This window comes from Salvelinus fontinalis, chromosome 24 (assembly GCF_029448725.1).
Source record: "Salvelinus fontinalis isolate EN_2023a chromosome 24, ASM2944872v1, whole genome shotgun sequence".
NCBI lineage: Eukaryota > Metazoa > Chordata > Actinopteri > Salmoniformes > Salmonidae > Salvelinus > Salvelinus fontinalis.
In genome coordinates, this window is record NC_074688.1 from 45,836,413 (window position 1) to 45,851,426 (window position 15,014).

At 45.1% G+C, this 15,014-nt stretch overlaps 1 protein-coding gene across 2 annotated transcripts; it reads right to left on the reverse strand.

Moving 5' to 3' along the window:
• Positions 1-1,233: 1,233 nt before the first annotated feature.
• LOC129822485 (uncharacterized) lies at positions 1,234-14,091 on the reverse strand. 2 transcript variants are annotated; one of them, XM_055880803.1, is made up of 5 exons: positions 13,955-14,091; positions 13,049-13,300; positions 5,545-7,683; positions 5,237-5,443; positions 1,234-4,807 (listed from the first exon to the last, which is right to left on the reverse strand). In XM_055880803.1, exons 2-5 carry the CDS (start codon positions 13,286-13,288, stop codon positions 4,505-4,507), a joined length of 2,889 nt encoding a protein of 962 aa, XP_055736778.1. In that variant the 5' UTR covers positions 13,289-13,300; positions 13,955-14,091; the 3' UTR covers positions 1,234-4,504. The 2 variants fall into 2 exon arrangements, with proteins under 2 accessions (XP_055736778.1, XP_055736779.1); XM_055880804.1 differs by having other exon boundaries at positions 13,049-13,303.
• Positions 14,092-15,014: the final 923 nt, after the last annotated feature.

Sequence of the window (15,014 nt, forward strand, 5' to 3'; positions counted from 1 at the left end):
CGATCTGGGGCTCCACACAAGATCTCACCCCATGGGGTCAAAATGATCACAAGAACAGTGAGAAAAAATCCCAGCACCACACGGGGGGACCTAGTGAATGACCTGCAGAGAGCTGGGACCAAAGTAACAAAGCCTACCATCAGTAACACACTATGCCGCCAGGGACTCAAATCCTGCAGTGCCAGACGTGTCCCCCTGCTTAAGCCAGTACATGTCCAGGCCCGTCTGAAGTTTGCTAGAGAGCATTTGGAGGATCCAGAAGAAGATTGGGAGAATGTCATATGGTCAGATGAAACCAAAATATAACTTTTTGGTGAAAACTCAACTCGTCGTGTTTGGAGGACAAAGAATGCTGAGTTGCATCCAAAGAACACCATACCTACTGTGAAGCATGGGGGTGGAAACATCATGCTTTGGGGCTGTTTTTCTGCAAAGGGACCAGGATGACTGATCCAGGTAAAGGAAAGAATGAATGGGGCCATGTATCGTGAGATTTTGAGTGAAAACCTCCTTCCATCAGCAAGAGCATTGAAGATGAAACGTGGCTGGGTCTTTCAGCATGACAATGATCCCAAACACACCGCCCGGGCAACGAAGGAGTGGCTTCGTAAGAAGCATTTCAAGGTCCTGGAGTGGCCTAGCCAGTCTCCAGATCTCAACCCCATAGAAAATCTTTGGAGGGAGTTGAAAGTCGTGTTGCCCAGCAACAGCCCCAAAACATCACTGCTCTAGAGGAGATCTGGATGGAGGAATGGGCCAAAATACCAGCAACAGTGTGTGAAAACCTTGTTTAGACTTAAAGAAAACGTTTGACCTCTGTCATTGCCAACAAAGGGTATATAACAAAGTATTGAGATAAACTTTTGTTATTGACCAAATACTTATTTTCCACCATAATTTGCAAATAAATTCATTAAAAATCCTACAATGTGATTTTCTGGAATTTTGTTTCTCATTTTGTCTGTCATAGTTGAAGTGTACCTATGATAAAAATTACAGGCCTCTCTCATCTTTTTAAGTGGGAGAACTTGCACAATTGGTAGCTGACTAAATACTTTTTTGCCCCACTGTACGTACCTGCCCTCTCATTGGCTAGAATGGTCCCACCTGATCTTGCCTCGTCCCGACTCCCATTTTTAAAAGACATTTATTTTGTGAGGGCGGTATCTGGTCAATATAAAATTGATAATCTGTGGCGTCGAGAAAGTTTGGATAAAATAAATGGAAAATAGATTCATTACCAAACCTTTAATGTGGAAATTAGAAGGCTTTTACCATCTACATTAAAACATGTTGCCTATTGAAATGAAGGTGCCATCAAAATATCTCATTTGAATTCAAAACACTAAACAATTGTGGGCCAAACAATCAATACACTCAAGTTGAAGAATGTGCAAGTGTTTGCAATAGATCAGGAAGGAAGTACTGAAGCAGATAATACAGTGGCTAAATCCCAAATGGCACGCTATTGTCTGTAGCAAACTACAATGGGCCCTACGTATAGGCAACAGTGGTCAATTTGGGACGTACACATTGATCCCTTCCACCCTATAATAATGCATGTTATAATACCAGTCAAATTGTAACCGTTATATGTATTTGACAAGGCAGAATGTCATGTCATCGATATCATAAAATGTCTCAATTAATGCTCTTAAAAAAAAAAAGTAGATCACTTGTTAAAATGATCCAAATGACAAACAAAAAACAACCTATCATGGTCTTCATTAGCTCGCTCGGCGAATAAAACGACTGATGGACGGGCGAACGAACGGCTGGACAGAAAGATTGGGCTAAGTGGTTTCCTGAGATTCATGAATTCAATTAATTAATTCATGCAAGAGAGATGATGGTCAAAGTCTCTTGGCTTTGTGCTTGGCATTGTGCACCTTCAGAGAATCTCACATTTAATGACAAATACTGTATTTAAAGTGAATTGCTTTTATGTTAAGTGAAGAAATATTGTATTTAAATTGAATGGCTATTATGCTAATGACAAATTCTGTATTTAAATTGAATGGCTATTATGCTAATGACAAATACTGTATTTAAATTGAATGGCTATTATGTTAAGTAAGAAATACTGCATTTAAATTACATGGATATTATGCTGTACAGTTAAGGCAGCTAAAAAGCACATGGAAATGTAGTCAGGAAGAGGTCCACATCCTACATCCTGTTACAATAAATATCATGGGGAAGAGGTCCACATCTTACATCCTGTTACAATAAATATCATGGGGAAGAGGTCCACATCTTACATCCTGTTACAATAAATATCATGGGGAAGAGGTCCACATCCTACATCCTGTTACAATAAATATCATGGGGAAGAGGGTCCACATCCTACATCCTGTTACAATAAATATCATGGGGAAGAGATCCACATCCTACATCCTGTTACAATAAATATCATGGGGAAGAGGTCCACATCCTACATCCTGTTACAATAAATATCATGGGGAAGAGGTCCACATCCTACATCCTGTTACAATAAATATCATGGGGAAGAGGGTACAGTCAACCCTTTTAAAAAGGTGTTTGTGACCCCGTCGACGAACCGGGGTTAGAATCCAGGTGTCCTGCTGTCACTGTGTTGTAATCCCACTGAGCTAAAGTCTATAGGTTCATACACTAAGTCCTTCAAAAGTGCCCCCCCCCCCCAAAAAAAAACCCATGGCATTCTGCTCTACTTCAATTTTCAAACTGAATAGACTTTTCCTTAACTAGTGCACTACCTTTTGACCAGAGCCCTATGGGTCTTGGTGAAAAGTAGGGCACTGAATAGGGTGCCATTTGGGACGTAGACTGAGACAGTGAATAACAGTGAGAGTTAATCTGAGCCATACAGTATAGAGTTATATCCAATAACAGATCTAGATTATCTATACAGTATAGAGTTATATCCAATAACAGATCTAGATTATCTATACAGTATAGAGTTATATCCAATAACAGATCTATATTATCTATACAGTATAGAGTTCTATCCAATAACAGATCTAGATTATCTATACAGTATAGAGTTCTATCCAATAACAGATCTAGATTATCTATACAGTATAGAGTTCTATCCAATAACAGATCTAGATTATCTATACAGTATAGAGTTCTATCCAATAACAGATCTATATTATCTATACAGTATAGAGTTCTATCCAATAACAGATCTAGATTATCTATACAGTATAGAGTTCTATCCAATAACAGATCTAGATTATCTATACAGTATAGAGTTCTATCCAATAACAGATCTATATTATCTATACAGTATATAGTTATATCCAATAACAGATCTATATTATCTATACAGTATAGAGTTATATCCAATAACAGATCTAGATTATCTATAGTCTATACAGTGTATGGCTCTGGATTTATATGTTGCTATGTAGCGCTAGGCAGTTCTCTGGGGCAGGATGGGGCAGTTCTCTGAGGCAGGATGGGGCAGTTCTCTGAGGCAGGATGGGGCAGTTCTCTGGGGCAGGATGGGGCAGTTCTCTGGGGCAGTTATCTGGGGCAGTTATCTGGGGCAGGATGGGGCAGTTCTCTGAGGCAGGATGGGGCAGTTCTCTGAGGCAGGATGGGGCAGTTCTCTGGGGCAGGATGGGGCAGTTCTCTGGGGCAGGATGGGGCAGTTCTCTGGGGCAGGATGGGGCAGTTCTCTGGGGCAGGATGGGGCAGTTCTCTGGGGCAGGTTGGGACAGTTCTCTGGGGCAGGTTGGGACAGCCTTGGGGCAGTTCTCTAGGGCAGGTTGGGGCAGTGGTGGGTCTGTGATTGGGTCTAGGGCTGTGCTCGTGGTATAGGCAGGGGTTGGGGCTGTGATTGTGTCTAGGGCTGTGCAGGTGGTTGTGGTATAGGCAGGGGTTGGGGCTGTGATTGGGTCTAGGGCTGTGCAGGTGGTTGTGGTATAGGCAGGGGTTGGGGCTGTGATTGTGTCTAGGGCTGTGCTGGTGGTTGTGGTATAGGCAGGGGTTGGGGCTGTGATTGTGTCTAGGGCTGTGCTCATGGTATAGGCAGGGGTTGGGGCTGTGATTGTGTCTAGGGCTGTGCTGGTGGTATAGGCAGGGGTTGGGGCTGTGATTGTGTCTAGGGCTGTGCTGGTGGTATAGGCAGGGGTTGGGGCTGTGATTGTGTCTAGGGCTGTGCTGGTGGTATAGGCAGGGGTTGGGGCTGTGATTGTGTCTAGGGCTGTGCTGGTGGTTGTGGTATAGGCAGGGGTTGGGGCTGTGATTGGGTCTAGGGCTGTGCAGGTGGTTGTGGTATAGGCAGGGGTTGGGGCTGTGATTGTGTCTAGGGCTGTGCTGGTGGTATAGGCAGGGGTTGGGGCTGTGATTGTGTCTAGGGCTGTGCTCATGGTTGTGGTATAGGCAGGGGTTGGGGCTGTGATTGTGTCTAGGGCTGTGCTCGTGGTTGTGGTATAGGCAGGGGTTGGGGCTGTGATTGTGTCTAGGGCTGTGCTCATGGTTGTGGTATAGGCAGGGGTTGGGGCTGTGATTGTGTCTAGGGCTGTGCTCGTGGTTGTGGTATAGGCAGGGGTTGGGGCTCTAAGCTAACTGGCATCAGTTCCAGGGGGAGGCCAGGGGAGGAGAGGGGGAGGCCGGGGGAGGCCAGAGTGTTGAGGAGGGCTGAGACAGGGACGTCAGGAGACTGGAGCTTGGCTAGGAGCTGTAGCTGGTCCTGATCATGACAGAACCCTGCCTCGTCGCAGACGCTCTGACACAGCCCTGTCAGACTCTGTAACGTCTCCTCCATGTTCCTCTGCAGGTGGCCCTGCTCCTCCAGCAACCTCTTCTTCTCTCCTCTCTGTGGGGCAGAACAGGATGTTACATCACAACCCACTGGACCAATAAAACACAGCTCAGCTATGAATGTCATTGTGTAATTAGTCACATAAGAGGCAAATTATTTATGCGTTGCTCAATTTACTAAAATCCAGTTGAATAATCCGCTACTTATAACATTTATTGTTGAAATGTTTACAAATAAATCAAATTGCCAGATTATAAAATCAGACTATAATGCCATATTATGAGATTATAAATGACAAGAGTAGGGTTGTTGTCAATTTAATTTAAAATCCGGTCAATTCAGGAAGTACACTGATATTCCAATTCCAATGCATTTCAATGAGGAAAATGTTGAATTGGAATTCGGTTTACTTTCTGAATGGACTGGAATTGAAATGGAATTGATCCAACTCCGCAAGAGAGATGATAGCAAACGCAGATGTACCAGTGTGTCGATCTCAGTCTGTAGTTTACCGATGCCTTCTAGCTTCCTCTTGCGACAGCGCTGGGCAGCCACGCGGTTCTTGCTGCGCCGACGGACGTCGTGGACGAATTCCAGCTGTTCGTGGGTCAGCTGTTGGCATCTGAGGAGCTGCTGGAAGGCACTACGACTGACTGACGAGATCTGAACCACCGGGAATGGCAGACAAACCTGGAGAACACGGATGGATGAAAAGACAGATGCGGTCTGGTCAAAAGTATTTGAGAACTCATTACACCAATACACTGTGACCTTTCAGTAAGAACTCTGACCTCTCGTGCTCTCCTGTTGTTGACCTCTCTCTCCGTGTCTCCGTCTGTGTCCAGGTCTCCGTCTGAGTCCTCTCCTGAGTTAACAGATGACATGTAGGGACTCATCTCAGACTGGGACAGGCTGTGGTTCCCACCGGGGGTCTGGGCCTCCCCTGTCTCTTCCACCCCACCCATCCCACCTGTGTGTCCTACCTTACCCATCTCCCCCACCTCTTCCATCCCCTCCATGCCCCCTGCCCCTCCTGTCCCCAGGTCTCTAAGGAAGGGACAGTCTGCTGGATTTGAGTTCAGGTCTAGCTGCCAGGGGAAGTCTGCAGCCTTTCCAAGACCACTGTGGTCCATAGTGTCCAGATTAGGAACTCTACCCAGACCTCCGTGCTCCATGGTGTTCAAATTAGGAACTCTACCCAGACCTCCGTGCTCCATGGTGTTCAGATTAGGAACTCTCCCCAGACCTCCGTGCTCCATGGTGTCCAGATCAGGAACTCTCCCCAGACCTCCGTGCTCCATGGTGTCCAGATCAGGAACTCTACCCAGACCTCCGTGCTCCATGGTGTCCAGATTAGGGAGACTAGGGAGAGGTTCAGTCTGTGAGGGGCATAAATCAGGCCAGAAACCCTTGGCCAGATGTTCAGCCACCTCCCTCTCCACGCTGCTCCGCTCTCCAAGTCCGTACCCCCTACCATCAGGGGTAAGACCACAGAGGGTGGGGTCAGAGAGGGAGGGGTCAGTGAGGGCGGAGTCAGTGAGATGACCCCCAACAGCCACGCTGCCATCCAGACCAGGGTCCTCTCTCTGCATTAACACAGGTAGCTGACCAACTTGACCTAATCGTCGTGGCCTTGGGAACATAAGGCATCCACCATGGCTCTCCCCCTCACTATTTTCTGAGTTAGGGCTTTTGTGTATTGCCAGGAGATCCAATACAGGTTGCTGTAGCTCAGCCTCCTCTACCACTCCTGAGCCTCTTGGTGGGCACGTGCTACAGGAACCTGGGTTACACCCAGCTTCATCAGCCATCAGACTCCCAACGACAGGCTGGTCATCATCCATCTCTCCAACCGCTGCCTCAATAAGGTCTGATGGGCTCACATCGTCATGGGACGGCAGCTCACAGGAGAGTGGGCAATCTCTCAGACTCTCCTCACCCATCGTCACGGGACACACCGCTGCCTCCATCCCTAGGATGTCTCTATCACTGAAAACGGTGTCAGGGTCTGGCTTACGGTCAACACCACCAGGACACGGCATGGCCAGGATGGGACAGACACCAAGACCACTGGAGGACGTCAGTCCCCCGAGAGATAAGGGTGACATGTTGGGGCCACAGGTCTGCAAACAGAACTGCTCCTGACCACTGCTGCCCGAGTTGACTAGCAAGGCCAGGGTCTTTGTACATCGGGATGACGACTGGAAGTCTATTTGTACGTTTCCGTCCGAAGGCACTGTTAACCTCTGGTGTGGCTGTGGGGACATTGTTCCACTTGGGTTGGCAGCTGAGCACTGTGCCCCGAAGTCACTTCCTATGTTCCTGACATCACTTCCTGTTGTCTGGCCTGCGCCTGTGTTCTGGGGATGAGGTATAACCTGTTGCTCTCCATCTCTGTTTGTGTCTGTATTTAGGGCTAAACTGCCACTTGGCAACATACCCTGGCTGGGGGTCATGCCACTAGGCAACATGCCCTGGCTGGGGGTCATGCTCTGGCTGGGGGTCATGCTTTGGCTGGGGGTCCTGCTCTGGCTGGGGGTCATGCCACCAGGCAACATGCCCTGGCTAGGGGTCATGCTCTGGTTGGGGGTCCTGCTTTGGGACTGACAGCCTGTACAGTGGGCTGAATCGACACTGGGGGACCTCCTCTGGTTGGAGGACCGGCAACTAGGCAATCTTCCCTGGTTGGAGGACCTGATCTGGGACCTGCCCTGACAGCAGCCTCCTCTTCTTCTTCTTCTTGCCTCCTGGGCTGTAATGTTGCTACCCTCCAGGAACTTTGGCAGAAGGAAGTCGAAGCAGCTAGTCTCCAGGTTGTGGAACCCCAGGAGCCCGGCACACCTGTGGATGGCCACGATATTGTCTTTGGTGAAGAGCAGCTTGGAGGTGTAGCAGAACTGTAGCAATGGTTCAAACCCCTCTGCTGTTACCTGGAGAGGGAAATGTGTTAATATCTAGCCTGTACCCCTGCACACTGACTCAGTACCTGTACCCCCTGTATATAGCCTCCACATTGACTCTGTACCGGTACCCCCTGTATATAGCCTCCACACTGACTCAGTACCTGTACCCCCTGTATATAGCCTCCACACTGACTCAGTACCTGTACCCCCTGTATTTAGCCTCCACACTGACTCAGTACCTGTACCCCCTGTATATAGCCTCCACACTGACTCAGTACCTGTACCCCCTGTATATAGCCTCCACACTGACTCAGTACCTGTACCCCCTGTATATAGCCTCCACACTGACTCAGTACCGGTACCCCCTGTATATAGCCTCCACACTGACTCAGTACCTCCTGTATATAGCCTCCACACAGACTCAGTACCTGTACCTCCTGTATATAGCCTCCACATTGACTCTGTACCTGTACCTCCTGTATATAGCCTCCACATTGACTCTGTACCTGTACCTCCTGTATATAGCCTCCACACTGACTCAGTACCTCCTGTATATAGCCTCCACACAGACTCAGTACCTGTACCTCCTGTATATAGCCTCCACATTGACTCTGTACCTGTACCTCCTGTATATAGCCTCCACATTGACTCTGTACCTGTACCTCCTGTATATAGCCTCCACACTGACTCAGTACCGGTACCCCCTGTATATAGCCTCCACATTGACTCTGTACCGGTACCCCCTGTATATAGCCTCCACATTGACTCTGTACCGGTACCTCCTGTATATATCCTCCACACTGACTCAGTACCGGTACCCCCTGTATATAGCCTCCACACTGACTCAGTACCGGTACCCCCTGTATATAGCCTCCACACTGACTCAGAACCGGTACCTCCTGTATATAGCCTTGTTATTGTTATGTTATTGTGTTACTTTTTACTTTAGTTTATTATTTGGTAAATATTTTCTTAACTCTTCTTGAACTGCACTGTTGATAAGGGCTACACATGTTGTTTTCAGGCGCATGTGACAAATAAAAAGTTTGATTTGATGTTGAGTTTGTCAGCATCCCAAATTACACCTTATTCCCTATATAGTGCACTACTTTAGACCAGGGCAAATGACACCTTATTCCCTATATAGTGCACTACTTTAGACCAGGGCAAATTACACCTTATTCCCTATATAGTGCACTACTTTTGAGTAGAGCCCTACAGGGTCGGTATTTTGAGTGGGCCTTAGAGGGTCTGGCCTGCTCTGCCGTACTTTCTTGCCCGTCCAAATAAATTATTTAAATATAGATCATTTATTTTTCCGAAGATGCGCGCCGACAGAAAGACTCACCAATCAGAGTAATAAATATCATACCCCCCCCCCCCCCCCAAATGCTAACCTGCCTTGTTATTGTAATGGTGAGAGGTTAGCATGTCTTGGGGCTATGATATCAAATGCTAACCTGCCTTGTTATTGTAATGGTGAGAGGTTAGCATGTCTTGGAGCTATGATATAAAATGCTAACCTGCCTTGTTATTGTAATGGTGAGAGTTTAGCATGTCTTGGGGCTATGATATAAAATGCTAACCTGCCTTGTTATTGTAATGGTGAGAAGTTAGCATGTCTTGCGGGTATGATATAAAATGCTAACCTGCCTTGTTATTGTAATGGTGAGAGGTTAGCATGTCTTGGGGGTATGATATAAAATGCTAACCTGCCTTGTTATTGTAATGGTGAGAGGTTAGCATGTCTTGGGGGTATGATATAAAAGGCTAACCTGCCTTGTTATTGTAATGGTGAGAGGTTAGCATGTCTTGGGGGTATGATATAAAATGCTAACCTGCCTTGTTATTGTAATGGTGAGAGTTTAGCATGTCTTGGGGCTATGATATAAAATGCTAACCTCCCCTGTTATTGTAATGGTGAGAGGTTAGCATGTATTGGGGCTATGATAACAAGGCAGGTTAGCATTTTATATTGTAATGGTGAAAGGTTAGCATGTCTTGGGGCCATGATATAAAATGCTAACCTCCCCTGTTATTGTAATGGTGAGAGGTTAGCATGTCTTGGGGCTATGATATAAAATGCTAACCTGCCTTGTTATTATAATGGTGAGAGGTTGGCATGTCTTGGGGCTATGATATAAAATGCTAACCCCTCCCTGTTATTGTAATGGTGAGAGGTTAGCATGTCTTGGGGCTATGATATAAAATGCTAACCCCTCCCTATTATTGTAATGGTGAGAGGTTAGCATGTCTTGGGGCTATGATGTAAAATGCTAACCCCTCCCTGTTATTGTAATGGTGAGAGGTTAGCATGTCTTGGGGCTATGATATAAAATGCTAACCCCTCCCTGTTATTGTAATGGTGAAAGGTTAGCATGTCTTGGGGCTATGATGTAAAATGCTAACCCCTCCCTGTTATTGTAATGGTGAGAGGTTAGCATGTCTTGGGGCTATGATGTAAAATGCTAACCCCTCCCTGTTATTGTAATGGTGAGAGGTTAGCATGTCTTGGGGCTATGATATAAAATGCTAACCCCTCCCTGTTATTGTAATGGTGAAAGGTTAGCATGTCTTGGGGCTATGATATAAAATGCTAACCCCTCCCTGTTATTGTAATGGTGAGAGGTTAGCATGTCTTGGGGCTATGATGTAAAATGCTAACCCCTCCCTGTTATTGTAATGGTGAGAGGTTAGCATGTCTTGGGGCTATGATGTAAAATGCTAACCCCTCCCTGTTATTGTAATGGTGAGAGGTTAGCATGTCTTGGGGCTATGATATAAAATGCTAACCCCTCCCTGTTATTGTAATGGTGAGAGGTTAGCATGTCTTGGGGCTATGATATAAAATGCTAACCTGCCTTGTTATTGTAATGGTGAAAGGTTAGCATGTCTTAAGGGCTATGATGTAAAATGCTAACCCCTCCCTGTTATTGTAATGGTGAGAGGTTAGCATGTCTTGGGGCTATGATATAAAATGCTAACCCCTCCCTGTTATTGTAATGGTGAAAGGTGAGAATGTCTTGGGGCTATGATATAAAATGCTAACCTGCCTTGTTATTGTAATGGTGAGAGGTTAGCATGTCTTGGGGCTATGATATAAAATGCTAACCTGCCTTGTTATTGTGATGGTGAGAGGTTAGCATGTCTTGGGAGTATGACATTTGTGCGTCTGTACCTTTCTCACTAGTTATTAATCCCGATTCATTACAGACTATCTGTAACCGTGGTAGCATCGACAATAAATGTAGAAGTGTTTAGAAACATTCTACTCTTATTTACATATTTTTTTTAAAGTGACTCCAAAATGACACAATATATTATTTTCCATTCATTTCTTTTGGGCAGAAATTGATCTGAAACACATCAAAAACAAAGAGAAAACTGGTTCTGTTCATGCCACATTAAAAGGTAAAACATTTTTACAGTTGAATTTACATGCCTTTACTATAAAACTTTTTTAAAAAAAATGACATAGGAGGTTCTGTAAGTAAAACATGCACCCCTATGGAAATGAAATGCCCATTCAACTGATTCATCCGGGCTCCGGCCTTAGAGCCCTACAAGCCCTGGAGCCCTACGGGCCTTCGTTCCCTACATAGTGCATTACTTTTGACCAGAGCCTTTCTATGGGCCCTGGCACCGTATTCCCTACATATAATGTCACCACACAGTGCATTCGGAAAGTATTCAGACCCCTTCACTTTTTCATAACTCAGACTTGTTCTAAATGGATTAAATAAAACATTTTCCTCATCAATTTACACACAATATACCATAATGACAAAGCGAAAACAGTTTTTTTGATTTTTTTTGTGTGCAAATGTATTAAATAAAAAACAGAAATAACTTATTTACATTATTATTCAGACCCTTTGCTATGAGACTCGAAATTGAGCTCAGGTGCTTCCTGTTTCCACTGATCACTGAGGTTTCTACAACTTTGATTGGAGTCCACCTGTGGTAAATTCAATTGATTGGACATGATTTGGAAAGATACTCACCTGTCTATATAAGGTCGCACAGTTGACAGAGCATGTCAGAGCAAAAACTAAGCCATGAAGTCGATGGAACAGTCCCTAGAGCTCAGAGACAGGATTGTGTCGAGGCACAGATCTGGTGAAGGGTACCAAAAAATGTCAACAGCATTGAAGGTCCCCAAGAACACATTGGCCTCCATCATTCTTAAATGGAAGAAGTTTGGAACCACCAAGACTCTTCCTAGAGCTGTCCGCCCAGCCAAACTGAGCAATTGGGGGAAAAAGGCCTTGGTCAGGGAGGTGACCAAGAAGCCAATGGTCACTCTGACAGAGCTCTAGAATTCCTCTGTGGAGATGGAAGAACCTTCCAGAAGGACAACCATCTCTGCAGAACTCCCCCAATCAGGACTTTATGTTAGTGGCTAGACAGAAGCCTGTCCTCAGTAAAAGGCACATGACAGGCTGCTTAATTTGCCAAAAGGCACCTAAAGGATTCTCAGACCATGAGAAACAAGATTCTCTGGTCTGATGAAACCAAGATTGAAATTTTTGGCCTGAATGCCAAGCGTCATGTCTGGAGGAAACCTGGCACCATCCCTACGGTGAAGCATGGTGGTGGCAGCATCATGCTGTGGGGATGTTTTTCACCGGCAGGGACTGGGAGACTAGTCAGGATTGAGGGAAAGATGAACGAAGCAAAGTACAGACAGATCCTTGATGAAAACCTGCTCCAATGAGCTCAGGACCTCAGACTGAGGCGAAGGTTCACCTTCCAACAGGACAACGACCCTAAGCACACAACCAAGACAATGCAGGAGTGGCTTCGGGACAAGTCTCTGAATGTCCTTGAGTGGCCCAGCCAGAGTCCGGACTTGAACCCGATCAAACATCTCTGGAGAGACCTGAAAATAGCTGTGCAGCGACGCTCCCCATCCAACCTGACAGGCCTTGAGAGGATCTGCAGAGAAGAATGGGAGAAACTCCCCAAATACAGGTGTGACACGCTTGTAGCATTACACCCTAGAAGACTCAAGGCTGCCAAAGGTGCTTCAACAAAGTACAGAGTAAAGGGTCTGAATACTTATGTAAATGTGACATTTAATTACTATTATATATATATATATATTTTTTTTTACAAATGTGCAAAAATGTCTAACAACGTATTTTTGCTTTTTCAATATGGGGTATTGTGTGTAGATAGACGAGGGGGAAAAAACTTTGGAATAAGGCTTATAATGTAACAAAATGTGGAAAAAGTCAGGGGGTCTGAATACAACTGTAGCAACGTCAGAAGTAGTGTTTCTTAATAAACACGTTCTGTATTACCCTGCGCTATGGGCAACAAGGTTGTAAACTTCCTGAATAGAGGGTACCATTTGAGACACATCTACAGTGTAGTGTATGACCCTGACCTGATCAGGCAGAGTGACCACCAGGCTGGGGCTGGTGTGGTTGATGATCCTGCTGTGGAAGTAGTCACTACAGGAGGCCAGTACAGAGCAGTGGGCCCTGAACGTCCTGCCACCTGCCACTAGTGTAACATCACACAACACATCCCTCAGTCTCTGGTCGTTGAGACGCGTCAGGACGTGGGAACTATGTACCGCAGACTGGAATGTGAACACGGAGGTACGGTCGCCCCTGAGAGACATGGTGGTGACAAGCTGCTGGGACAAATATCATACATAAACAAGATAAATAGACACGAACAACTGTTGGGATTGTAAACTATGAATTCCCTCTAATAATTGTATATTAGTAATATATTCTCTACTTTTGGCCAAATCAATGTCCAATTAAAAGCCTTTGTGTCCGTTGTGTGTTTGTGTGTTTTCCTGGGGTTGAGCAATAGCAGGAAATGCTGATTCATGCTTAGGCAAGTGAAGGAGAAGCATCGTTTTTTTTTTGTTCGTTCTAGACTTCTTTAAAAACAGTTTTGGATATTGCCGAGTTTCATTTCTTAGTTTTAATTATCCTCATTCTTCAATATGACTAAAACAAAACACATGAAGTTACCTCAGCATAAGTCTAATTCTAGCTATAATAGCAGAACTGTATCAAATAGCTAACATCGAGATAGACTATGAGGATCCATACCCTCCCTATAGAAAGCGGATCAACCGATAAAAGAACATTTTTCTTCTTTTTTTTTGCAACGTTATATTGATTCACACACTACTTTCACAACAGGACAACGGGAATAACGCGCAAACGCGATTTGGAACTTTCTTCTCGCATTGGACAGAGTTTACAAGCAGTCACAATGTATCGTTCCGTTCCTACCTCACTGTCTACAATATACACATTATTTCACTTACCTGTCATGTCATCGAGATGACAGTTCCATTTAATGTTACATCAGTTTATGATAAAATGCTGCTTTCGGTTGGTCTACATTCCACTGGTGAAACAAAATATCATGTGACAATAAACGTATGCATGCACCAGGAAGTATTTGGCGTTACTCTATTTGACCAAAGATTGTCTATTATATTGACAAGACGGTCAAGTGACCGCTCAAACGATGCAAATACGTCCTCAAAGATGGAAGGCAGGCGAGATCAGGCGGGTCCATTCGAGCCAATGAGAGGGCAGATACAAGTGAAAAACAGGTCTTAGAGATAAAGGATTTTGTATCTGTGCCATTATAGCCTCAATTGCACTGCCTGTGCTGTCACAGACGCTATCTCCATTTTAAAGTAGTCAATTTTGTTCTTCGTTAATACGCCCAACTCATAGGAATTCCCACTCAGTTGACTACTTTCAAATGGTGGAAGCCCCACCAGGCCATCTATTAGTCTTTGCTAGGTAAAGCCCCGCCTTATCTCAGCTCACTGGTCACTATAGCAGCATCCACTTGTAGCACGCGCTCCAGCAGGTATATTTCACTGGTCACCCCCAAAGCCAATTCCCCCTTTGGCTGCCTTTCCTTCCAGTTCTCTGCTGCCAATGACTGGAAGGAATTGCAAAATATCACTGAAGCTGGAGACTCATATCTCACTCACTAACTTTAAGCATCAGCTGTCAGAGCAGCTCACACCTGTACATGGCCCATCTGTAAATATGCCAACCAACTAACTCATCTTCTGCACATCTATCACTCCACTGTTTAATTGCTATATTGTAATTATTTTGCCACTATGGCCTAAGAATGACAGATCTATAACTGCACTTCTATGTGAATTTGGTCAGGTCAAAACATCCACCTGAGGTTGAACTTCAGGCAGTCAAAGGCACAGAACTGGACCTGACCTCCCTAATCTTACTTTTTTAAATTAATTTTTTTATTTTACTAGGCAAGTCAGTTATGAACAAATTCTTCTTTTCAATGACGGCCTGGGAACAGTGGGTTAACTGCCTTGTTCTCCCTGTATATAG

Bases quoted from the DNA above. Each gene is read 5' to 3' on its own strand.
- LOC129822485 (XM_055880803.1), bottom strand. From the start codon at position 13,288: ATGTCTCTCAGGGGCGACCGTACCTCCGTGTTCACATTCCAGTCTGCG. The intron at 5,444-5,544 runs GTCAGAGTTCTT...CGTGTTCTCCAG, and splicing joins ACAACAGGAGAGCACGAGAG to GTTTGTCTGCCATTCCCGGT. The intron at 4,808-5,236 runs GTACATCTGCGT...TCTGCCCCACAG, and splicing joins AGACTGAGATCGACACACTG to AGAGGAGAGAAGAAGAGGTT.